Here is a 27,835-nt window from a genome sequence, read left to right as displayed (position 1 = left end):
TCTTCTTTTGGGAAATAGTCCTAAATAATTCTAAATTCTAAATTAGAATTATTTATGTAAATACAGTAGTCTTTGCTGCACAGCTGCAACTGTGTATTTGTTCTCTTTACACAATATTGCTAAACACTGTCAGACTTCTGAATTAAGTTAGAATGGGGAAAAATTTAATTAAACTTATTAGCTTACAAAATTACACTCAGTTTAATTCATTATCTTATTTCAAGCTTTTTATTTGCCTGGGCCTAAACTGTCTTATATTATCTTTCATCTAAGAAAAACCTAAGACCATCTTTTATTGGCTTGCTTGACTTGTCTTTTTTTGTTGAAAACATTCTTAATTTTTTTCCTTTTCAGGTAAATCATGTTCGGACGAGAGACTTTGACTGCTGCCTAGTTGTACCCCTAATAGCAGAGTCTGGTAATAAATTAGAACTTGTTATTAGTCGCAACCCATTAGCTTCCCAAAAGAAGAGCTCAGAACACCAGACTTTCCCAACAGGACAATGGAACCATCCAAACAATGCCTTCCTTCAACAAAGCGGACATAACACAGGTTCAGAGATGAAATGGGAGCCTATGAACACTTTATAGCCAAAAACTGTTTCAGTCCAAGAGATTTAAATGGTGCTATTTTTTTTAAATATGTCTGATACACTGGAAACACAGATACTATCTAATGTTGAGAAGCACACAGGGAAGGTTCTGATTATTTCTCAAGGCTCATTCTTTGCTGCTTTCTTCCCAATCGAGTTTTCTTCTCACTTTTTTTATAACCACAAATAGTGCCATTTCAACTTGAATTCGACATGCAAGAGAAATTAATGACAAAAGTAACTTTCTTCATGTAAATTAATCAAAAGAAACATTGTAAATGAAACTGAGCTCTTTTCAACCCGCATCAAGTCTCTGAAAAGAGTATCCCCAACTTGGAACATGAGTTTTTTTAATCAAAATTTATATTAAAAAATGAGCTAATTGAAGGAAGGAATATCAAAATATTATCTCTATGCCCAAAAGATTATTGTATCATAGTTATTGTTTAACAAAGTGTACATCTGTTACCTCTGATAAACAAAAAAAAGGGGGGGGAACCAAAAACTGTTACTTGTTCTGCAATCATTTTAGTAAAGGTGCACACAGGATCCTGGAGGGTAAAACTTTAGATACTGTTATAATATGATTTATTAGAAATTACATTATTCCCTATGCAATGATATACTGAATAGGATATGTCATGCAGCCTGTATGTATTTCGTACTTTTAGGTATTTCGAACATATAATGATTTTTTGTTTAAAAACAATAAGTCTTATGGGAACAAGGTTTAATAAGAAAAACGTTCAAGTACATTTTTTTCTTAACTGAATTCCAGTAGCAAAATAATACTGATGCAAAAACATATGAACTGCAGTGTTTAGGGAACACATACAGTATATAAATAAACTTGTACAGCAACACAGGATTTTTTAAAAAAAATAAAAGAAAATGAAATGTGTATTGATTTAAAGTATCTATTTAAATACTTTGTTGGAGCTCTCATTGACTCTGCCATTTGAAGATTTAATTTTAAAATGTAAATATGTTTTACCCAGATATTCCCAAATTCTGTCCTGTTTTTCATTCAAAGCAATAAAATACTGCTAGTTGCTTTTGAGACCCATCAGCAGCTGCTTTGGTTTGTTCACTGTATTGTCTTGATAATTAATGTTACTTAGTGACTGGAAAGACACCGGATTTTTCTGTGATAACGTTGAGCCTTTACATCTTACCACAATTTTGGGGGTCTCTCTGAATTGTCAAAATACCCATAATACTCTTTTCTTCGCTTATTAGAGAGCAAGTTTCTACGCCCTATGCACTCCCATGATATTTTCTCACATTCCAGCACTGCCAGAAGAAAAAAATAATTTAAATGAAATTGAAATCCATACCATGAACCACTTAATACGTATTTTTATTTGTAACAATGAGTATTAAACTAAAGTATTTTTGTACAAATTTAATACTTTAATAGCATGATATTTATCATCTGTATGGTTTCTGGGTACTCAAATTGTTAAAAATTTGTATGGAAAATGTAAAAAAAATAATAAACATATTTAAAGACAGTAGTCTGGATCTTAAAAGTAGATGCAGAAGAAAAATTATGGAACATGACTTCTTTTACCATTATGGAAGAGTGGAAATGGGCAAAAAAATGAGTCAAGGCAACTTGCAAAGGTGGAGCTGCAAACTTCATCGTATAGTGAAAAATTTTATTTAGACAAACAGCTTACATAGGGAAATATTCTGCAATATTAGGCAAGGGAGATTGTGGGAAAAATATTGTTTCACTATATCATCCAATCCAAGTTGTGTGATTATTATTTACCCCATGAAATTTAGGATTTAGTGCAACAAATACAATGCATAAAGAAAAGCACATTTATTTTTTAAGCATTCAAGAAAAATATAAATATACTATGTCATGCCTCTATTTAGGAAGTTTTATGTGACTTCTTCCTTCCTTGGGCGATGGCACTTCTCTATTTTTACACAGTGTAAACAACTTAGTGTATGGTGATAAGCAATTTAGATTGACTCCTAGGAGGCAATACCTGGCCAACTTAATCTTTACTTGGGACTTATCAGGTATAGTAGCTCCAAAGATAATGCCCTGTATATCCAAAATGCAATGGCCAGTGAGTTAAATTCCCAGTAGAGAGTTTGAACATCTAAAACTGTGTATAAGTATGCCTCAACAAAAGAACTGCTTCCTGGTAATATAAGTAAGTATTGTACACTGCACAAAACCAAAATTGGAATATTTCAATTTTCAAGAGGTTATTTACTATTACATTTCTTTTGTACACAAAAAATACCAAAATACAGTGAAGTCACATTACAAGAGAATGGAAGCAGCTATCAGTTACTCCCCTGCTAATCAAATTATGCAGTCATGATCATTATTAAGCAAAATAACATTTTTGTCACTATATTATTTGTAAAATGATGTCATTAAGCAAATGAAAATTGCCAAGACATAAAGTTAATATAAATACAACTTCCTCGTCCAGGCTACTTTAAATGCAATGGATTTGTCCATTATTTCAGGCGTAGCTGAAATAAGATGGAAATTTGTTTATTGCATGTGGAATATGCTACGTGTATCCATGAAATTGAAATTTTGTCATAACTCATTTGTCAACGCTGCTAACACTGCTTGACAAATGATGAAGAAGTAGCCATTTCATATGTTAAACTTGTGTATTGCTTTAAGAGATTTAGTTTAAGGTTGGGAGGGGGGACGAGTAGGATTGCACCTTTCAAGGCCATCTCTAACTAGAGAAGATAAGACCTTGGTGGGTTTTCTAACTGAAGGGAAACTGATTCTTTAAATTAATTGGAGAATATGACTAATGACAAAATTAGAAAGGTGGAGAATTGTGTTTTAATATATTGTGCAAGGGGCAGAGATTTCAGATTCCAGCTTCCTTCGAGCAAGCGTTTGTTGGTGTATTAGGCTAATAAAGGACTTTTAAGGTAAACAATGTCTCAGAGTCACTTGAAAAGCCCATACGTCGGAAACTTGACATCTTTTGAATACTTCCAAACAACAGTTTTGCCCTTTTTATAAGAATTATTTTAATGAAGAGAATCCTCTGAAAAACTCAGGTGAAATAATCTGGTTAGGAAGATGATTGACAAATATTTAATAATATCTTTAAGACATTCCTACAAAATGTAAAAGTGCAATTATTATTCTTTCCTCTCCCTGGGAGAAATGTAGACCTACAGCATCCAACTAAAATTTATATTATAAATTAATATGTTTGGTATGTATGTAGCTTCTTATTTCTTGTTTATTGTTTTATCAAAGAGAATAAAATACAAAACAATAAAACAAAATGAAACAAAACAAAAGCATACATTTAACCGTAACAACAGCAAAGAATAGTGTACAAAAAAAGAAAAAGTGATAAATTTAACATTTACATTTAACATGTAGGATCCATCCTGGCTGGGTGCTGAAAGTGTTTGGTAAGTACAATCCTTGCAGTTATCACCATGTGAAGGAATAGCACCCCAGATTGTTTTTCAATTGGCTTGTCCATCATACCTAAAAGAAAAGCTTCAGTTTTTATTAAGATTTGTATCTTAAATATTTTTTGCATTGTCATTGTTTTGTTTATCCAGTATGTTTTCATATATTTGCACGACCACCACATATGATAAAATGAACCTGGATTTTGATTACATTTCCAGTGCTTATTAGAAATCCCTTTATACATTTGTGCTAGTTTATCTGGGGTCCGGTAACAATGATACATCATTTTGTAAAAGTTTTCTTTCAAACTATAATTTAATGTGAATTTTAATCCATTTGTCCATACATTTCTCCCATTTATCTAGCATTACACTCCAAAAAATTTGCCCATTTACCAATCACTCTTTAACGTATTCATTTTTTAGGTTCACCTTAAGTAACATTTTATATACTTTAGAAATCAAGTGGTCATCTCCAGAACATACTGTAGATTAACATCCAATTCAGATTTATTTTCTGTGAAAACAAAACTTTTTTATCAAATCTTTCAAAAATTCTATAATTAAACCAATCACAAGCAAATCCTTCACTTACTAATTGTTTTCTTGTCTTTATCTTAAATCCTTTTTTTAAATATTAATAAGTCTCAATATGTCACCCATTTACATTCCAAAATCATGTCTGTTCTATTCATGTCTAATAGCTAATAGCATGAATCTTAAAACCAGGGTTCACTTTTACTTTGTCATATCACAGACAGGCATGTCACCCAAGTCTCAAATCAAAACCTTCAAGGTTTAACAGCCTTGATTTTTTTTAAAGTTATCCAATCTTTTAACCATACCAGACAACAAGCATCATAATATAATCTAAGATCCAGCAAACCCAGATCTCTTCTATCTTTAGAATCTTGTCACAAGCAGCTTATATTTAATTCTTGGTTTTTCATTTTGCCAAATAAATTTAGATATATCTTTCTGCCACTGTTTGAAAGTGGAATCTCTAATCAATATCGGTATAGTCTGAAATAAAAATAACATTCTAAGTAGTACATTCATTTTGATTACCGAAATTCTTCCCATTAATGACAAATCTAATTTTTGCCATATATTTAAATCCAGTTTTATCTCCTTTCATATTTTACCATAATTATTTTTGTAAAGCTTAGAATTTTCCTCAGTGAGAGTCACCCCAAGTACTGTCCCTTTTTCACATCTTTAGAACCAGTTTTAAAGTCCAATTTCTTCTGATCTTCCACCTTTATGTTCTTAGTCAGTATTGTCATCTTTTATTTATTCTAAACCCGCCATTTCTCCAAACATTTTAATCATCCTCATAACATGTTCAATGTTCTCTAGCTGGTCTTGCACAATCAATACCAAATCATCGGCAAATGCATGTAATTTGTAATTATGAATTTTAATTTGTAGTCCTTTTGCTCTGTTATCCTGTCTAATATCTCTATTTAACAGTTCCATCACTAGAATAAATAATAAAGGGGATGAAGGACACCCCTGTCTTGTTCCCTTCTGGATTTCACATGGTTTTGTAAAGTCTCCATTCACCATGATTCCAGCTTTCTGGAGTGTATAGATGGACTTCAGACCCTGTAAAAAGCCCAATCCAAAATCCATTTTTAAACATAAAGGCCCAATTCAAGTTATCAAAAACTTTTTCTGCATCCAGAAAGACTAATGCAACCTGTTTGTCACTAAGTTGCTGTAAATATTCAATTATATTCAAAATTATTCTTATATTATCTTTTAATTGTCTATCAGGTAATAAAGCACACTCGTCTTCATGTATATAACCCTGTAAAACTTTTTAAAGTCTCTCAGCTAAAATAGATATGAAGAGTTTGTAGTCATTATTAAGGAGAGAAATTGGCCTATAGTTCTTCACAGAAGTTAAATCCAGTCCATCTTTGGGTATTAAAGAAATGTAGGCATCCTTCCAAGAGTCTGGTATAGGATTCCCCTGTAAGATAGAATTCATTAAGTCCTTCATCGGAAGAACTAGTTGATCTTCAAAAATTTTATAGAATCTGCTCAGTAGGCCATCTGGTCCCGGAGCTTTGCCTGTTTTATCTTTTTTAATTACTTCTATTATTTCAAAAGTTATTATTGGACTATTCAAAATTTGCTAGTAGTTTTCTGATAGTTTAGGAAAAATTTTAGTTGTTATTTACTCCTCCATAGTATCTAAAGAGATTTCTTGTTCTTTATATAAATTGGTATAATTCCAAAACAGTATTTGAATGTTTTTATTATTCATATAAGTCTTATTCCCCTCTTGAAGCTTAGTTATCATCTTTTTAGTCTGTTTTAGTTTGTATGCCAATCATGTCCTTGCTTTATTTGCAAAAAGTGTTGTTTTGTACATTTAAGTTTCTTTTCAGTATCTGAAACAGTGAACAAAGAAATTTGTTCTTACAATAATTTAAGTTGATTAAGTATGTTAAGATCTTCTGGTGAATTCTAGAGTTCCCTCTCCTTCAGTTTAATTTCTTGTAGCACATTTTGGATTTTTTTTGTCCATCTTCCTCTTAATTGCTGTATTGTATAAAATGTCCTCATATCAAAGCCTTACAAGCATCCCAAACTGTTGTCAAATTGGTTCCCTTACCAAAATTATTATTAAAATAGTCTTGAAGTACTTTTTTACATTCTTTAACAATCTGTGGTCTCTGCAAAACAGACTCATTTAATCTCCATTTAAAAGACTGAGGATCAAATTTAAGATGTAAAGACACTGGATTATGGTCAGAATTTTTTTTAGGAAGAATAATAACTTTAGTTGTTTTGTGAAGCAGTTTTTTTGTAATCATATCAATTGTAGAAAAGGATTTGTGTCTCTCTGAAAAGAAAGTAAAGTCTTTTTTTTAGTCCATTTTTACACCTCCAGACTTCGATGAAGCTCGAAAAAAGTTTGGGGCAGTTTCTCTTGTGTTTCTTTAATTCCTTTATCAGCTGATCGATTCACTTGTGGGGTTACTAACTCATTGTAGTCTCCAATTACACACCAATACTGAAAAGAATAGGTGAGTAAGTGTTCAGGCAAATGTAAAGCTTTGCTTTTCTCCACATTAAAATTCATTTTGTTGGATACGGCCCATTGTTCAAGATTGTCAAGAACTTTTTGGATCCTGAGCTTGTCTTCTGGGGTGTTGGCTGTTCTTGCCAGTTTAGTGTCATCTGCAAATTTGATGATTTCCCCATCTATTCCTTCATCTAAGTCATTTATGAAGATATTGAAGATTACTGGGCCTAAAACGGGGCCTTGTGGTACCTCACTGCTAACTTCTCTCCGTGTGGATGTAGTACCATTGAGGCCTACTCCAAAAGCAAAACTAAGCAGCTGGCAGGAGAAATAGTGTTGATATACAAATTCACAGAGTAGAGGGGGGGAAAAGAGGTTTCTAAGCTTTTAACATAGCCGAGAATTGTATGCAGAGTGCAGAAGAAATAGATATAAAGTCTTTTCAAGTTAATAATATATACAGTCTTTTTAGTAGAAGTTCAATATAGTTAAATCACTAACTCATTTTCTCAGTAATCTAAAAAAAACCTGTTGCTGTTTGTCTTTTCCATACGGAATGATTAATTATTTCAACACACTCCTCCGGTGTTATTAAATTGGTTAGAGTCCACGAGGAGGGAAAGTATCTAAATTCCAGCACACCGCCAGCAATTAACATGCAAAAAGTAAAAAGAAAAAAAAACCACTGCAAAGCATGAGGAGGCATCCTTGAAGACATCGGCTGTGCAGACATGATGTCAATCCTTTTCTTTGGCAAACTTACCAAGGAGAAGAAATTAACTGAATATTCACCCCTCCACCCCTGGCCAAGGAATGCTGTCCAAGAAATTTCTGCTTTTTAAATGAACATTAAAAATATTATCTTCTTTGCAATGCTGAAAATAGATCAAATAGATCAAAAGTTTTCTCTTCCTTTCCTATCATATTATTCTTGAGCACTGGAAATATGCTTAGAGGTATTGCCATTACTTTTAAGTGCTGCTGGGTTAATTCCTTCTCAAGAGACTGTGAAAGACTAAGTACATCACACATATATAATTGAAAGACAGAAACATAGGGCTGCTGAATATGATGACAAATAAAAGTTCCAACCTTAGGAAGTGTTTTTATTTTTGAAGAAGGGAGTGGAAAACCAAATTCGTTGCCAAGAAAACTGTGGGGACTAATCTCTAGAAGTCAATGCCGACTTGAGGGTACCAAAAAGAAAAAAGAAACTGAAGCTAACATATTTTTTTCATTTATTCATCCAATTTATTAGCTACCAGTCTCCTGTTCAAGGCAACTCTGAGCAGATAGCAACTTAATTTCAGTTCTTATCTAGAGTCTATTTTTATTTCAAAACACTATTTTGAAATTCAATAAGAAATTGTACATTTTTTAATTAACTTTTCATCAGAAGTTAATAATGTCTGATCAAACATAGTCTGTTCTTTGTAAAATCCATACTGTATAATATCTTTATCATATATGACTTGCATTTGTGAATGTGACCACCATGTTAAATCGATCCCCTGATTTTCCATCTCTTGCCTGGATTTTAAGTTCCCTTCAGAATTTAAAATATCTTTGTATGTCCATATTATATCGAGACTGACTAGATTTGGATGTATGAATGCTTCCATTGTTGAAAGCCATCCTGGAATTTTCAAATAAATTTTACATTTTATTTTTTCCAAGTTAATAATAATGCATTTCTGATATAGTGGTTTTGGAAGTATTTACGTATTTTATTTTTCCCATACCATAGAAAAGCATGCCAACCAAGTTGCAGGTCATGTTCCTCCAGATACAGCAATCTTTTATTTTTAAGAGTTATCCATTCTTTTATCCATGTTAACACTGATGCTTGATAATATACTGGGGGAAAAATGAAGCACTAACGACAGAGAATGAAAGATTAGAACAAGCAAATCAAAACCTAGAAGAAGTGGTCGCTGCTTTGGAAATGGAGAAGGAGGTACACTATTTGAGGTTCCAGAACATACCCGAAGATAAAGAGGAAAATATAGCAGAAGTGATTATTAATCTATTAGCAGGGGCCCTATAAATAGAAAGACTGGAGATGCAGCAAGAAGTGGATGAAATATTTAGAATGAATTCAAATTACGCAAGGAAACACAAATTACCCGGAGACGGCCATGTAAGATTTATGAGGAAAACAATGAGGGATGAGATATTAAGAAGAGTTAGAGATGATCCATTACAATATAAAGATAAAGAAATAGTAGTGCTGAAACAGATTCCCAAGAGAATAAGAGATACTCAAAGACAATATCATTTCTTGACTACAAAGCTGATTGCAAAAGGAGTAAATTTTAGATGGCTGATGCCAGAAGGGATTTTAATCAATATCGTTTGGACTCAGTGTGGAAGGCAAAGGATTTTGCTGAAAGATATAGAGCATTTCTGGGAGAAAGAATACAGTATCAACAAGAGGATGGAAAAAGCTAGAAACAGACAGAACAAACAATAGAGGAAACAATTACACAGGTGGAAGAGGAAAAAGAGAAGATGAATCAAGAAGATGAGGGAATAGTAAGAGAGCAGAGGATTACGAGATCCACAAGATCTAAATATAAGTAAACCAAAATGGAGAAGAAAAATGTAATTTTTTCAGTGAATATAAATGGATTGAATTCCCCATCAAAAAGGAAAACAATTTTCAAACAACTACAGAAATTAAACATTGATATAATTTGTCTGCAAGAGACGCACATAAAAAACAACAACATAATTTTTTGGAAAATCCAAAACTTGGAAAACTTTATTACACATCAGCTCAACAAAAAAGAGTTGTTATATATGTCACAGAGATAATAGATTCCAAAATGATTTATGCAGCTGAAGAAGGAAGAATATTAATGCTAGAAATATTTTTAAATCAAAAACAGATACTTTTGATAGCAATATATGCACCAAATAACAAACGAAGAATTTTATCAAAACCTTCACAGAAAAATAGTCGAAATGGAATATCAAAATATATACTTAATTGGGTATTTCAATGCAATAGTAGATGGGACATTAGACTATAAAAGCAGTAAATCAGGGAAACAAGGAAGAAAAAGATTACCTAAGACTTTTTTCAATATGATAGAGGAAATTGGTATACAAAATATCTGGAGAGAAACAAACCCATGAAAATCATAATACACATTTTATTCTAATAGTCGTAAGTCTTGGTCCAGAATTGATATGATTTGGATGGCTCCTGAATTAAGGGTTAATATGCAGGAAATTGAAATAGAATTAGGTACTTGGGCAGATCATAATCCCTTAAAAATGGTGTGGAAAGGAATGTAGAAAAAATTAAGATGGACTTTGAATCAATCTATATTAAAAGAGAAAGAATTTATAGACTTAGCAACAAAAGAAATGGAATTTTTCTTCAAAGAAAATAAAAAGATACATTACAAGATGTATGGAATAAAGCCAAAGCATATTTTCGAGGTGTACTGATAACATACACGGCGAAAAAAAATAAAGAAAAGAGACAACAATGTCAGTTGTTCAGAGAAGAATTTAAAAAATTAGAACTTGAACTACAAAAAAACCCACAAAAGAAAATATTGAAAAGACAAATGGAAATAATAAAAATAAATGAAATTTAATAGAATCAGAAAAATTGGCTAAAAAAATTAAAAGGGCAAAGCAAAACTTTTTTGAAAATGCAAACAAACCAGGAAGATGTTTAGCTTATAAACTTAAAAAACAGAAGGAGAAAAAATTGATAAACAATTTAGTAAATGAAAAGGGCTGTATACAATTTAAAAATGAAGCAATAAAAAAGAAATTAAAGAATACTATGAGAAACTGTATGACAAGAAAGAAACTTCATGGGACAAAATGACTCAATATATGGAAGAAAATAATTTACTAAAAATTCCAGAAAACTTTAACACTATGTTAAATGAAAAAATAACAATGATGGAATTGACAGAGGCAATAAAAAGACAAAAAAATGAAAAAAACACTGGGACCAGATGGACTCCTGGTTGAGCTTTATAAATGTTTACAAGATATATTAAGTTGACCATTGAAAAATGTATGTAATGAACTTTTATTGGAGGCAAAACTCCCAAATACATGGACAGAAGCCAACGTTACTTTGGCCAGCTCTCTGAATTCTTCAGTGTGTTCAGCGACTGGTCTCCTTCCCTGCTTCACTGTTTTTATGTATTCCTGGGCTTTCTTATCTGCCAGCTGGTCTTCAAAACGTCTGTGGAGGGCAGCCATAAACTGGTTGAAATTTCACAATTTGGGTGTGTTGCAATTGTACAGGGTCACCATCCAGTCAGCTGCTCCACCTTCCAAAGCTAGGGTAACTACCCGGGCCTTCTCGACATTGGTAGGCAGTGTTCTCCCATAGATTTGCATGTAGGTGAACACTTGTGCCAAGAAGTACCCCTATCGCTTCAAGTCTCCATCAAATTTCACTCCGATCAGGATCGGCTTTACCTCGGCTGGTTGGGGTGGTCTGCCTCTGGGTCCTTGAGACAGACAGCCTCGCTGCAGTGCTGCTTCCTGGGCACCAGCTGCTGCCGTCTCTCAGACTTCTGATTCCTCTTCCTCCAATCACCCTTTGACTCTTCCTCTGGTTCAGGGCTTTCTTTCTGCTGCACCTTAAATTTATTGAGGGCTTTTTTCACATACTCCATCACTGTTTCCATTGATTCTGACTTTTCTCCATCTTTATCAGGAGGAGCAGGTTCTGGATTTTCTTCTTTGCCTTTTTCTTTCCTCCACCTTGGGTAAGGGTGAATTTTGGGGCTTTTTCTTCCCATCCTTCCTTCCCTGAGTGACCATCTGGCTTGATCTTCTTCACCAGAAGGTCTGGCTTTTTCCAGGTCCCTGGAGAGGCTTTCATCTGGTTTCAAGCACAGATCCTTGGCCCATTTCTCTGCTTGGAATTCCTCCATGTGAAATTTAGTTGCGACTCCCCTGGTAGGGCAACAGCTTCTCCAAGTTGAGTACTATGCAGATCTTGTCTTATGTAAGGGCCCACTTCAGCTAACCAAGAAAGCAGAACTCTTAAAACAGGCATTGTCTCAAAAGGAAACTTTTATTGGGGGTTAGTGACAGTAGGGAAGCCAAGGCGAGATCTGGGGAAATTCCCACTTAAACGGTATAGTTAAACCAGCAATATTTCTCCTTCCACCAAAGTCATAATGTCCATTTGAAATCCAACCAATCTACAGGTGGCACATTGTGCAGGTAACTGGCACAGTTGGTGCACATCTCAAGGTCTTCTCCAGTTTCATTTCTCTGTAACCGTCTCCCTGATAAGGGAGACACATTTCTTTCTCAAGGGGATAAAGGGAGAAGAAAAGCAGAAAGTGAAAGTTATCCCAAGCAAAAGTTATCCCCCATCCCCCCCAGCAGAATGGCAGGCCCAAAACAAAAGCACAAGAGTATATATGCAAGGAAAAGAATAAGGATTTGAGGACCTGAACTTTGTCAAATGCCTTATTGAAGTCCAAGTATACAATGTCCACAGCATTTTACTTGCCCATTAATTTAGTCACTCTGTCAAAGAATGCAATAAGGTTTGTCTGGCAAGATCTGTTTTTGACAAACTCATGGCTTCTACTAATAGTTTTGCTGGTTTCTAGGTGCTTGCAGCTCCATTGCTTGATTACCTTTTCCAGGATCTTCCCAGTAGCTGAATGTCCATCTTTAAACACTATTGCTATTTACTTGCCCTCCATTACAACCCAGTTGTTTCTTGGATACCTTCCAAACTGGGAAACTCATCTTTTGCAGTGTAGTTGGGTATTTTTGGTGAATATCCATTAGTTTTCTTGGCTTAAATAACACAGTAGGTTGTCTGTTCTTCTCCAATGAATCACATTTAGTCTGATTGTTCATTTATGAACTGCTCATCATGGTGATCTGCACTCCTCAAGATATCATTGGAATATTCATGATAGTATGGAGAAAGAATTTTGGATATAATATAGACTTAAGAGAAGTGGCAAAGTTTGTGGGAAAGAAACTATAAATTGATAATGTCAGTCTCCTATAAAGAAAACCTATACAAAATGTTTTATAGATGGCACTTGCCACCAACAAGATTAACAAAAATGTTTTAAAATATGTCAGAGAAATGTTGGAAATGTAAGCATAAACCAGATACTTATTATCTTATATGGTGGACAAGTGTTAAAGCAAGGAGATATTTTACAAAAATTCACATTTGGTTAGAAAAAATGTTAGAGAAACACATAGACTATATACTCCATTGGATATTCTGAGTAATGCTTGCAACAGAGTTCATTTATAATTTTGTAGTCTTTCCTGTAATATAAGGGAAATCAATATTTAGTTTAATTATATCCAAAGATTCAGAATAATGAAAGCCAAGTAATTTTTGGTCACAGTCTTTGACTATAGACAAAACAACTTTATCCATGTTAGTAAATCGTTTTCTGAGCTATTGGCTTAAATTAAATGTTCTTACTACAAATGTGCATTCTGCAAGACTTCCAAGGGACTCTTTCAGGATGGTTCACCTTCCCAATCAAGTAGGCATGTTCCAATCCCAAATCCTCCAGGGATAGGATTAGTTCTGTTTTCCAGACTAAAAAGGCCATTTAAAAGTACAAAATAAAATATATAATAAAAATGATGCCCCAAACCAGGATGAAAACATTCTGTGAAATTATTCCAGACATCAGGAAAACCTTAAGATTGAAAGAAGAAAGAAAGGGAGAGGAATCATGAACTCCAGACATGTAAGGCTGGGAAAGGAAGGAATGGGGAAGAAGCCATAAAGGTCAAAATGTCAACACTAACATTAAAAAGGGGAGTGGGCTAGCTGCCCCCCAGGTAATAGAAATTCATATTAAACCTTTCCTATTTTCTCTTGCGTCTCCCAGATTCTCTATCTCTGGATATGATATGCAAAAGGACATAAGAGTGAGCTTCAAGAAATATTTTCTGAAGGATTTGCTTACCAAAATGTGTAAGTGTTGATGTATCAACGCTTTAAATGCTTAAGAAACCAAGAAGGGGCTCATTCATCCCAGTACTGGGATTGTACCTATATATTGAAGGGCTTCCTTCCAAGTCACATCCCATACAAACAATAAAAATATTATGTTTACTTATGTGAGGAGGGCAATACAAGGCTATATAAAATTCTAAAGGTGAATTCCTGAAGTTTAATGCAATTCTTCTTCTTCTTCCATGTCTAGATCAAACTTTAAACAACCAGAATGAAGCCATTTTCTTGGCAAAAATAAGTCATTATCGGTACGTTTCTGGTAATAGCTGACATACCAAAAGATGTGTCTCTCCACATTCACATAGTATGTTTTTATCTGCTAAGAACCTCCGCTTGAGAATATTGGTTTTATATTTAGGCACTCCAAGTCTCAACCTATTCAAGGTCCTCCAAATAGTATAAGGGAGTAAATTGTGATATATTAGTTTATGAGACAGTAATTAATAAAGGTAATACTAAATAAATATTTCTGTAATTGATGGTAAATAATATTCCTACCTCATAAATTCAAAAGAATTACCCTTTCACAAAGATCCCAGTAAGATGTGCACATATATCATTCACTTGACACTTACCGGTATATTAGCTTATTGCTATAGAAGAGACCTCTCAAAATAACTTCCTAGAATAATAGTTTTGGATCAAACATAAAAAAATAAATCTAATAGCTGTAAAAGGTCATTTAATTAATGTTAGAAGTCATGCATTCCAAGTGCTCATTTAAATTCAAAGGCAATGTCCAAAATATACGTGGGTTTTCCTAGATCCCCATCAGAAAAAGTATAAACTTTACCCAGATTATCTTCTACTAAATATATCTCATCTCATGCCCAAAATGTAAGAGTCAGAGAACTTGGAATATTCTCATCTCTGTATTTGACAGAGGCACCAACATGTTCTGTGCCAAGAGTTAGAGTCGAGGTATCAGAGATGTGGGACACTGACTCTGCTCTCTCTGCTCCTATCATTAACCAACATGTCATACAAGAACATTAATAATCACTGATTTACTGTAGCATGGTTTCATTCCTCATTAATTCATTAATTTGGCAGACAATTTTTAGTCCTGTGCATGAGATGAGCAGCTGAATCCAAAATAAAGAAAATAGCCAGATTTGACAGTAGGCTAGCTTAAGTTTTGTTGATCCTAATTTCAGTCATTTCAGTGTTTGTGTAGTTTATATCCTGCTTCCTCTTCCTATTTTAGCATGTTTACATTTCTTTAGGTTTAAAAAAGCTACCTGGAAGATAATTAGGCTAAGACTCATTGGAAAATTGTCTCAGATTAATTAGAATTGTCTGTAGCCAGGTCTTTTTTTTCATTCAGTAATTACCAAAAGCCTTCAGCCATGACCATTTATTCCACTGAATTATACAGTATTCACAGCATTTCAATAATAATTCTGAAACATTATATCATGTCATACAAATGTACCACGTTAATATTAAAGTAGAATACTGATGAGTTATCTACAGAGCTCTTAAAACTCCATCACTAAAATGATGGCTACAATTATATAATTATTTTGGCTCACTGATATTCTAATGAGTTTAATAGGGTATAGTCTAGTATTTTATGGACAGAAATTATTTTTCTTTTCATAGAAAGACACTTTTCATGACTTGATTTCAAAATGGTATTTTCAAACTTTTGATTCAGTTCAGTCAGGTTAAGAACTTGAAATCACAAGCTGTTAGCATGAAAATGTAGCCATAGCCTTATTTATTTAGAAATAAATTCTATGTTAAATGGGCTTATTCTCAACAGATGGCAGTATCTAGCCCACTGTTCCTCAACCTTGACTTCATGTTCAGCCTTGTGGACTTCAACTTCTAGAACTCCCCAACCAGCACATTAAAACTCACACATCTTGAAATTGCAAGGTTAAGGAACACTGACTTAGTTGCTCCTGGCTGATCTTGGAAGCTATGGAGATTTAATCTTGATTAATATTTGAATGGGAAATTACTTGAGAATTGTGCAGTTGTTGGCTAGACTGTGAGTCCAAAAACATTCTGGAAGAAGGCACTGGCAAATTACTTCCCTAATTTTGCCAGGAAAACACTTTGGAGGACAATCACCAAATACTGATCTCAACTCAACGGCATCTTTTATTCCCAAGTGATGAAAGAGGACTACATCAAAACATTAGCAACTTCTGGATTTCCTCCATGCCTTCCAAATACTATTTCATTTTGAAGATGTTTCATGGTATCAGACATTTCCCAAGTTTTCTTACTTTCTCAGCCACAATAAGTCATAAAGAATGTAGGCAGCATTTAATATAGATCTGATTTTGTTTTCCTGAATGACCATAACACACTGGCTACCTTTATTTTTATTTCCTAAAAATGATACTGCTATGATCATGTAATAATTGACCAGTTTCCTTTATTTATTTTCATTCTTCTGTTAGCATAAGAATCCTTAATTCAGTGTAGAAATTCATATATAAATTGATACACTCCCCAAACGCTTTTTGCTGCCCCATATTAAATGCACACAATTCAATCTTTAATTTTGTCTCTATATGGTTTTATAATACTATGATTTTAAGTAGTCATGATGTACTACTCTGACTAGTGAACAGGCTCTATTAGAGAAAGATAGAAATTTCTATAAAATAAGCATAATTAAAACAATGAAATGTGCCATTGTGAAAAGAGGGCCCTTTAAAAGTCCCTACAGTTTTCTTGGCAAGATTTTGGAAGTGAATTGCCCTTGCCCTTTTAGGGCTGAGGGACAGTGACTAGCCCAAGATCACCCAGCTGATTTCATGTCTAAGGTGGGATTAGAATTTATACTGTCTTGGTTCCTAACCTGGTGTCTTAAGCACTACACTAGACTGGCTCTCATTACCTTTACAATTTCATTACGTCTTTAAAAAAAAATCCCAATCACTTTTGTGATCCTGATTTTAAAATAATTCTATTATTCTAGTTCTCCGGGTTGTTTACTGTAGTACAATGGTTAGCCCCACAAAAGGTGAAACATGTTCAATACAATTCATTTTTTAGTTTGAAATTTTTCATCATAAAAATACTTAAAAAATCAAACTGGGCAAAAATTATTTAAAGCAGAAATTAAAAATCTAAGGTTCCCAGATACTTAAAGATTCTTATCACCACTAGTAGTATAGCAGGGGTCTGAAATGATTTGACCTCTAATCCACTCTACATCTTCAAGTTGTCAAGCTTAAGAAATACTTCTGTAGAGAATGGACGTTCTAAGGTGCATGGAAAAAAATTAGTGGAAAACTTCCTGGCAAATGATTATCTCTAATTAGACATCATCCTTGTTTTTCAGAATATTTTATGCTGGCCTACAAAGTTACAAAACGATGATTACTGAACTGCTGAAGTTTAGTTATTAATAGCTAAGGCATTGTAATTCAATGTATTATTTATTGAGCAGAATGCAGCTGCTTCACATTTAAGTGCACGGCACTGCAATTTTTAGATAACACATTTCAATAAGAAGCTGTAACTTGGAATAAAGACAAAAACATTCAGATATATTGGAAAAATAAGATGGAAGGGTGTGGTATTGCTTTTATTTAAATGCAAATCTTATGCTTACAAACTTCAGAGACTAGTCTTCTAGTTTTAGATATAGAATGTATTAGTCCCCTATCTTCCTGAGTAAGTACTTAACGATAATTGTATTTAACAAAATTTCTACTGGATTTTTGAATACTACTATGCATTCAGTAGTTTTTAATAATTTATTTTTAAATGTAAAATTTGTGTTCTAGTTGAAATATGTGATACTGATCTACAAAATTTTATAGAATGTGCTAAAGAATAATTGCAATTCCATGAAACTAAAAGCTCCTGAATTACTTTATACTTATATTAAAATACAGAAAATAAACTTATAAAATAAATATTTGGTAGTAATTATTAGATTTAAAACTGTAAGTGCAGTAATTAGGCAATTTCTAGCCATTGATATTTGACATCTTATTTCTTTTGAAGTTTTATTCTCTTACAGAATTGTTCATGAAGCTATATGACTATACTAAAAGGCTTTTTAATCAAATTCTTGTACTTTCAGTTAGCATGACCATTAAGAAAATTATTTCAATCCTACTTTCTGAGGCAGAAATTTATGTAAATCTTTTTTGCCCAGTCAATGCTGAATATAAACACATTTTTCACTGTAAACCTTTATCAAAAAGAAAAGCCATAGCTTTGATCTATATCCAGAATGTGAAATTTGGTAGCAAGAAAGAGACTGAATCAAGACAAATTTATATTTAGAATAGACCAATGAAATCAATAGAATCCATTAGTCATATTCCAGTAAATTGAATAGAAGTTCCCTTCAGACTTCCCCATTCAGCATGGGAAGTTATGTAAAGAGAGTAGGTAACCTCTATTACTTGTTGACCTTGTGCAGACAGAACATCTGAGCAGCAGTCTCAGAAGAATATTTATATGGTGAGAGGAATTTGAATTTAGCAGACTAGGAAAAATGAATGCTTTGCTGACCAGATCAGGGAGAACCAGCTACAGCTTGGAATGCAGAACATATGGTTGTCCTTTGGATAAGGAAATGATAAAAACAAAGTACATTGAAGAATGTATGGTTTATTTATGCTATTTTACAGTAGCATACATACATTTTAATATACATATACAGAAATAGCTTGTCACATACTCAGATTACAGACACAGGTTTTGGTCTGGTTTCTTACTAATCATCACTAAGTCATCCTCCAAATTATAATTATGTCCTGCTTGTAGACTTCATGCTTTCTGTGGAGGAATTATGGAATTCTTTTTACGTTCTCTGAAAATGCAATGTGATTTTTTATCAAAACTGTTCATGTAATTTCTTCCGTTAAAGCCTTAAGCAAACATCATTCTGTCATCTTACATTGGTTCGGTTTTGAGGGCCTGCAACTTGCCCTAAGATACAAATATGAGAACTGGACCTGTAAAATTTGTTATATATATCCTTGCTGTCTGTGGTTTTTCAGATTTTTGCAGCCCAGGTTCATAATTCTGCTTTATGGAAAAAAGGTTCTACACAAACGAGTGGCTCAGATGCAAAAATGTTTTGCTCTAATCACCTCAGGATGGGACAGTTAATAATGTCTTACTTGTGTTCAAAAACTCTTTGCCAATTTTACTCCATTTCTTTGGGTTGTCTGCAATTTCACTGTCTTTAGCTCACTACCGTGTTTTGGATCTAAGCCAAACAGCTGATCAACAGCCTGCTACAAATGGTAACCTATCACCACAGGCTGTTTCCTTTGTAAACTTGAGGAACTGTTTTGCCACAATGGATTGGCTGCCCCACTCATGCTGGCAAGACGCCTAATGGGGATCCCATCAGCCAAGGAATTTTGGCTTGTGGGATCCTGGAGAAGAGTATTTTCTGCCATGGCTGCTACCTTTTGGAACATCTTGCCATAAGAGGTAAGAGCTGCCCCTCTCCTTTAGCCTTCAGGAAGACTTAAAACCCTGGCTACACCTGCTGGCATAGGGTCTTGAAGGAAAAGCTGTTGGCTAGAGTTGGTGGTGCACTAACACAGAAAGTACTCCCACGTCTCCACTTCAAACCCATGTTTTTTAGTTTATTTTTTGTAATTTTAATCAGCTTTTATATTTATAATTGTTTGGAAATTTGTATGCAAGTAGTCCTCAACCTACGACCATAACTGAAGCCAAAATTTCTGTTCCTGAAATAGTTGAGTTTTGTCCCATTTTACAACCTTTATTGCCACAGTTGTTAAGTGAATCACTGCAGTTAATAACATATTTGTTAAGTGATTAACAAATTTTGATTTTGCTTGTCAGAAGATTTTGCTTTTCAGAAGAGTGCAAAAGATGATCACATGACCCCAGACACTGCAAGCGTGATAAATACAGTATGAGTCACGTATAAGTATCTGAATTTTGATTATGTGACCATGTTGATGCTGCAACAGTTGTAAGTGTAAAACATGGTCAGAAGTTGCTTTTTTCAGTGCCGTTGTAACTTCGAATGGTGACTAAATGAACGACTATCTGAATTTTCTCTCTCTCTAAGGAGCTCATGAGTCACCTCAAACTGGAAGATGGGAGGCAAATAAATGTAATAATACTAAGAGCACTCCAGAGATCACTGAAAGTTAACCTCAATGTAGGCTCTGAAATTTTAACAACTGAAGAGCTAACTTTGATATCATAATACCAGGAAGCCACAATTTATATTCAGAACTGACTAGCAGTGGGAAATCCAGGCTAATCCAGTTAAAAAAAAAATCGGGGTTGCATGACATTTAATGGTTTATTCTGTAGGGGCCAATATGACTGATGGTTTCAGCTTTTGCTTTGTTTCCTAAATAGGGTTTTCAGAAATAAATCTTGCTGTATCTAATTACCTCTTGTTTCTTTTAAGAAAGCTGTGCCGCAGTTTGAGTCTAGGATTAATCTCACTGGGAATCAAATATGCATTCTGCACTGCATGTAACACTCTCTCTCTCTCTCTCACACACACACACACACACACACACACACACATACACACACTTTGCCAGTGCATTATTAGCCTTTCAGAGACTTAAGGGAATCTACCTCGTACACAGATTCACGCCACCAGCATGCTAGGGCAACAAATGGATGGAGGACCCCGCCTCACAAAAGACCATCGGACGGCGAAGCTTCTACAATCTTGAAAAACATGAAACACAGCGCTCTTCCCGCCTCTGTGTTACCTTTAAAATGCAACCATTGGCTGGCGATGACATCACCGTTGGGAATTACAAGACTATAACCGCTCCAATTTGAGCGAATACAAGCCGGAAGTTGCGAGCAACGCCTTCAGCAACCGATTTGGAAGCTCAGACGCGGAAGTTCGTGAGGGACAAGCGACTGCGACGATGGCTGCGGAGAGTTATCCGAGGTCGTCCATTGAGGACGATTTCAATTATGGCACTAACGTCGCGACGGCTAGCGTACACATCCGCTTGGGTAAATCCTGGTCAGCCCTCCTCTCTCACCCACCTTGCCTTTTCCGTTCTCCATTCGGAAGTCGTTGCTTTCACCAATTCCCAATGAAGCTTCCCCTTCTCCCGTTTAGCTCAAAACCTTCCCTTGACCTTCGAAGACGAAATTATTCCCGTTTGTAAATAGTCTTCGCTCCAGGCCATATTGCCTGTCGTGCTCGCTTTAGGACTCTGCCACTGCGCTAAAGTGGCAGTCATGGATCATGTTATGCCAATGCCTTGGCCTTTTCCCCAAAAGGGAATGCAATCCCAGAACGCATGTCGTGGTGGTGGTGGGGAAGACTTGTCTTCTAATGGTACTTTCTTATCAGAAAAATGATCCAGTATTTTTGCTTCCACGTTTCAGATGCTCTCCTTTACAGATGAAACATGGCCATCCTTTAGGAGAGTAATGTGGCAAAGGTAGAACAAATCAGAGAATAATCTACAATGAACATCTTTATATGGGAAGAGTTGTGTAGTGTAGGCAACATTGCAGAATTTTTAAATCCATTTTTAATAGAGCAATAGCGGAGACCTGCACCATCTTAGATCAAGAATTCTACAGGCATGGCTCTGTGGGGGAGTCTCATATACTCGCCACAATATATTAGTTTTTGGATGATAAACAACTAGTGTCATAGTAATATGACTGTCCCCTGATGATTCAGTTTTTATTGCAATGGATACCATAAAAAAATCTAAAGATTGTAGTGTAGAAACAAACAAGAACAAAGGATAAATATTTGATTTCAGCATAAATCTTGAAAATAAACAATAATGAAGTGTTCTTATTTTCTATATTTTAGCTTTTCTGCGCAAAGTCTATAGCATACTTTCAGTCCAGATTTTTTTGACAACTGTGACCTCTGCAGCTTTTCTCTATTCCACCACAATTCGGACATTTGTACATGAAAGGTAGGATCTATAGTGAATCTGGTTGAATTTGCTTCATTTTTTTAATGCAAAATAAATACGGATCCAGTGTTTTATGATTCTGCAAGGTAGTCTAAGGCTGTTTCTCAACCTTGGCAACATTAAAATGTGTGGAGTTGAACTCCAAGATTCCCCAGCCAACATCTACAAAGGTTGAAAAACGCTGATCTAGGGAATTGTTTCTAGAAATATGTTCACTGAGGAGAGGGTAGGAGAGTTACTGGGAAAACGTATTCATTTCTTGTATAAATAAATAAATTGTTTGCTTGGGAGAGAAAAATGTATATAAGGATTCCACTATTTGTGGGTGTGAAAAATTGCTTATAAGGGAAAAATTATGTTTTCCTCATAATAGCCTGTTTCTATTCTCCTTTGTCAGTAAGTAGCTCCTTCTCCATTCAGTTGTGTGTCTGAATAAAGCTATATAGTAATTAATATAATCACCCAGAAATAGATTGCTATTGTGAATATGTCTTTTTATTTAAAAGCAGAATTTAAATATATGAAATATTGATAACCTACCATAGATGTTGTAATTCAGCTTAACTAACAAAGGTGTTTTATTCTTTCTAAACTTACTGAAGTATTTTAAATATAAGATTGTTTTATCTATTATTTTGGGGGAAACAAAAGATATTAGAATATTGTTTCCTAATATTATGTTGTCATACTTAAATTTACAGTCCTGCTTTACTTTTGATGGCCTTGTTTGGTTCTTTGGCTGTGATTGTGGCTTTAACTTTATACAGACATCAGTATCCAGTTAATTTATATCTTCTCTTTGGATTTGTAAGTATTTTTCTAATGCATGACTTTGATAGTTGCAGTTGATCTAGTGAGGTGAATGTATTTTATTGTATAGTTCTGTTTTTCCCCCATAAGTTTTTTTGTTTTAGCTTTGTTCTTCTAGTAGTTCTTCTATTAATATATTTTTTTAAAAGGAAAAGCATTTTACAGACATCTGTGGAACATATGCTGTCTCTTTGAAAATGATGTATACTGTTTCCTTCTGCATAGCTTTTGAATATGCATAGCAAAGTAAATTTGCATATATCAGAAAATATATTTTAGAGACAAACCTAGCTGACCTTTTGTTCAGCAAATAGACTAGTCGACTTAATAATGATGTGAAAATGCTTGCTTTCAAAGGTATGTCTATGTGTAATTTGTTCTGATTGAAACATTTGGCTGATATCCCCACTTCATAGGTAGCAGTGGTAGTAGTATTGTCAACCTCCAGGTTCTGTGGGATGATGCAGTGATTAAGGTTTAATTAGTTGAATGATACTTCTTTTTATTCCTTATAGACTCTTTTAGAAGCACTGACTGTTGCTATTACAGGTAAAATTTATCTTATTTAATTGACATCATCAGACCTTTGGTTGCTGCCTGAACTGAAAATATATTTTTCCAAGCCCGATGAGAGTTTTCTTTAGCAATCTTAAGATAAAAGCAGTAGTGAAATAAGTCCAACAAATTGATTTTTTTCCTCATAGCCTCACTGTACACAAGAAGTTGTTTTCTGATAGAGAAATAGGCTGCAGCTGTGAATTATTTATACAATGGTTGCTTTTGTTCATATCATCTATATATTCCATTCTGGCTCAGGAATTCTGGGAGTTGAAGTCCACAAGTCATAAAGGGGCCATCATTCCTCACCTTTGCCCCTAGGAACTGACAAAATTATACTTGTGGGTGGGTAATGTCTCTCTCTTAACCCACCAAGTGTCAAGCAAGAAAGGAGCAGAATTATTTCAAAGTACTTATAGGCTGTTTCTGAAGACCCACCAGAGTGAAAGGAGTTATATCATCCAAGATTAATGGCTAACAATGAGTATTGGCTTTTTTATTAATTTTTATGCCCCCTGTATTGCAAAACCTGGTGCTGTCAGTAGTAGGTCTATATTGGCTTGAAGGCTATATGTACCTTGAAATGTTTGGATTATTTTTGTCTCTTGATTCAGTCAAGATATGAGGAAGATGAATAATGATGCCCTTGCACTCAAATGTTGAAGAGAGAAGGCCTCCAGACATTTTCCAAAGCATCTCAAACCTCTTGCTTTAAATTTATTTTCTTAAAACAAGAAAACATATGACTAAATTCAGATTTAATTTCTGTTAGGACCTTCTGGGTAAAAACAAATAGATTTTTCTGCGTGTTGTTATGTTGTGTCCCATTCTCTCTTCCCCCCCCCTGCCCCTGGCTTCTGCTATGAAGTATTAATAGAACAAAATCTGTGCTTTAAAATGTATACAGTGCATTACTTGTCATTCACACTTTCTTAACCTGTGAAGAATTATACTAGATTTTAGAATTATGGTATGTTTAAATTTGTTTTTCCTTCCTTGCTAGTGACTTTCTATGACGTATCAATTGTGCTACAAGCCTTTATTCTGACAACAACTGTGTTTTTGGCCCTTACTTTGTACACGTTACAATCCAAACGGGATTTCAGCAAAGCTGGAGCAGGGTAAGCTAGTTTCTGTTATATACATTGGCATTTGGGCATTTTGAGTGACTGTCTTACTGGAATAATAATCAGTGATGACGGATTCTTTTAAGATTTGTTGATATGTTGTGATTGCAGCAAAAGAACCAAGGCAGGGGATTTTCAAGTTTGCTTTGTGAATAAAAAAAAGAAAAATAGTTTGTAATTATTTTAATATGTGATTTTATACTTAACAATATATAGGAAATAAGTGTATCTACATTTTAAAAGAGCTAAGTTAAAAGCATACTACAAATAAGACATTTTTGTGCCTTCTCAGGCTGTTTACTTGCTTATGGATTCTTCTCCTGTCAAGCTTTTTAAAGGTAAGAGGTTATTTATCTTAGATAATTAAAATTTTGGAGATCTCCATAGGATGTTAACTGTTTTATATAGATTGAATTATTAGGTGCTAACCCCCATTTTAAAATCTTGTTTTTTAAAGCTGATAATTGTGTTCTTTTTCAATGAAAGTCTTATGTGTCCATTTGGGGATTATGAGCATGTAGCTTATTAATGAAAACGGGTGAAGTTGAAATTAGTTTTAAGAGTTTTTAAATTAAGCGATATATATAAATAAGTGCATACTGTTAAGATCAAATTTAAACAGGTTTTATCTTTTAATTTTTTTTGCTCCACAAACTTGATGTTTCAACATTACACTCTCAAAAATAACATCTCAATTCAAATAATTTTACATAAAAACAATGATTATTCTACAGAAATCAGATAGATACCAATATTTGTAATATTGGTTTTTGATAGCTAAATAAAGGAACTTTTTTCATTTTAAGGCTGGCCAGTCTAGGCATGGAGAATGATGATCAGCAGATATCATGATCTACAGAGCCATGGTTTCTGCAGTTCAACCATATATTCATTAATCCCGACTCAGTTTGATAACCTGCTGTGCAGGTGCGCACTTCCAATCATTTGTGGCTGTTTCTAAGTCTGTGTCTGTAATGAACAGACAATGTGATTACATTTCTCTCAAGAAATCTTCATTGAATAAATATATAAAAATTATGCTGGAAATGGCCCCAGCAGCTGTGAAATTGTCATATTTCTGTCTATGTAACTTTGAAGGTGTGGTTCACAGTAAAATGGGAAAACAATGTATTGTATGGTAATATAGTTTAAATAGATGGAGTGATTTTGTCAGAGGTGAAGGTGACACAAAACATACGGACAGATAACATTGTTTAATAATAACATTGTAAATCTGTGAAAAAAAGAGCAGGAAAAGCTTTTAGATTTATTCAGAGTGCAGAATCCTTCTAATTCATTCATTTTCTTGAAGAGTTCATTAAAATATTTTTCAGATTGATTATTGTGTTAGCAATACTATTGTGAGAAAACACCCAATTATTCCTTAAAAGAGTTGCAGCATGAGAAGCCCTTTAGAAAAGCAGTATTCTCAATGCAGTTGATTTTATTCATTCAAAATGATGCCCATACACATTACATTAAGAAAATGCAGTTGCACTGATATTTAAAGATGTATCTAATTTGAAATGAAGTTACATCTGTTGCTTTAGGAAATCATTGGCAATCATAGGATATGAGAAGATCTTATTTTGTTGGTAACAGGGAATGTCCTAAAGTCACATGAATGACCTCTATTTAGAATCTAGAAAATAATATTAATTGTACTCAATCATTTTTTAAAGTTTAAGTTATAATACCATTATAAATAACTAATTTTAATATGTTTTTATATTAAAAAATTATACTAAAACTCCATTTATCTCCTTGTTTTTAGTTCTTTTTCAATAGTGAAATAGTAGAGCTGGTATTTGCTGCTGCAGGAGCACTTCTGTTCTGTGGATTTATCATCTACGACACTCATCTATTAATGCACAAACTCTCTCCGGAAGAATATATACTAGCTGCAATCAATCTTTATTTGGACATCATCAATCTGTTTTTGCACCTGCTTCGTTTGCTAGAAGCATTTAATAAAAAATAATTGGGAGTTTTAATGCAAATTTGAGATAATTTATATGCAGTATCTAAAGAGTTAATTAAGACCTAGAAAATCTGCAGTCTACTTTGAGAGTGAAGCCTGGTTTTACATTCTGTCCTGGCTTCAATGTTTTTTGTATAAACAGTGTTTTAGAGAGCGGATTCTTACTGAATCTATTCTGAGATCAGTTAATTGCAGGCATCTTGGCTATTTGGCAAAGGCTTACTCCATCTATTTGCATATTATTAGTATTGATTGAAAGACTTGCTCATCAACTCATTTGTGTCAATAAGTACAATTAAAATTCTATTTTATTCCTGCAGTAATTGCCACAGATGTGTCCTTTGAGAATCACAGTTGTTGCTGGTTAGATAGCATAATTCTCCTTGATTTCACTATTGAACACTGAAATTTTAAATAAGCTAAAATTCTATTGTTGTTCTTTTACAAAAAACTTTATGAGCATTTTTATTTGAAGAACTGCTCCTACAACATAATTTTGCTTTTTCTAATAAATATCTGTACTTCCAAGTATGTTGTATTTCAGAAAAAATACCCCCCCCCAAAAAAAAAGAAATAAACTTTTATGGGAAGGATTCTTAAGATGGATAATCTGTTAAAGCAGGGGTGTCAAACTGCCAGCCTACCAGCCGGATGCATCATCCAAAAGCCACGCCCACCGCATTGCCGGCAATGGCGAAAAGGTTCCAATACGTTGTGCAACGTCATGAGTTTGACATGTCTGTGTTGTAAAGTAAACAAAAAAGAATTGACAGGCAATAGTCTATTCTGAAATTTCAAAAAAGTTCAGAAATACCATATTTATTTATTTTATTTATTTTAATTCCATTTATATCCCACCCTTCTTCGAAGACTCAGGGCGGCTTACAAGCTTAGCAGTAGCCTTCATTCTATGTATATGCCTGCTTATTAGGGCTTTCACACACACTCCCAAGCGGCATTATTATAAAGTCAGCTTAATTGCCCCCAACAATTTTATGTTTTCTATAGCAGGGCTTTTCAACCGGTGGTACACATACCACTAGTGGTACGCGAGCACATGGCTGGTGGTATGCGTAGGACCGGTTGAACACTATAAAAAAAGTAAAAATCATTTTTTTTTTACTAACCTGTTTTCAGCTGCATTCCGTTTCTCCATTTGCTTCTTTTCGCGTGTTTGTGGGACAAAAAAAGTTCCATGAGACTTTCTAACTTCTCACGAGATCTCTCATGGAACTTTTTTTCTTTTTTACCATAGTCCCACAAACACGTGGCAAAGGGGAGAAGCGGAGAAACAGAATGCAGCTGAAAGGTTAGTAAAAAAAATGCTTGGGGGATGGTGAGGGCATCTGGGCGGGGGTGGGGGCTGGAAGAACCTGATTAGGCTTGATCCGTC

The 27,835-nt window shown here is 34.2% G+C and overlaps 2 protein-coding genes across 11 annotated transcripts in view; both read left to right on the top strand.

Moving 5' to 3' along the window:
- Positions 1–2,098, top strand: part of GRIP1 (glutamate receptor interacting protein 1) — a 351,911-nt gene extending 349,813 nt beyond the window's left edge. For all 10 annotated transcript variants that reach the window (XM_081331019.1, XM_081331027.1, XM_081331022.1 and 7 more), the window contains one exon: positions 355–2,098. In XM_081331019.1, the coding sequence (XP_081187145.1) occupies positions 355–591 (237 nt within the window). In that variant the 3' untranslated portion in view covers positions 592–2,098. The remainder of the gene's footprint in view (positions 1–354) is intronic.
- Positions 2,099–20,804: 18,706 nt separating this feature from the next.
- Positions 20,805–26,455, top strand: TMBIM4 (transmembrane BAX inhibitor motif containing 4; the record flags this gene model as incomplete). The annotated part of the gene is given in 10 exon segments (XM_081331033.1): positions 20,805–20,822; positions 20,824–20,878; positions 20,881–20,921; positions 20,923–21,034; positions 21,858–21,966; positions 22,668–22,773; positions 23,292–23,325; positions 24,338–24,455; positions 24,754–24,799; positions 26,236–26,455. Coding segments are annotated over 10 exon segments (846 nt in total). The 3' UTR covers positions 26,443–26,455.
- Between the last annotated feature and the right edge of the window lie 1,380 nt (positions 26,456–27,835).

This window comes from Vipera berus (assembly GCF_964194415.1).
Source record: "Vipera berus genome assembly, chromosome: 6".
Taxonomy (NCBI): Eukaryota; Metazoa; Chordata; class Lepidosauria; order Squamata; family Viperidae; genus Vipera; species Vipera berus.
Note: the sequence above shows the minus strand (reverse complement) of the source record. Positions and strands in the feature narration are given on the sequence as shown.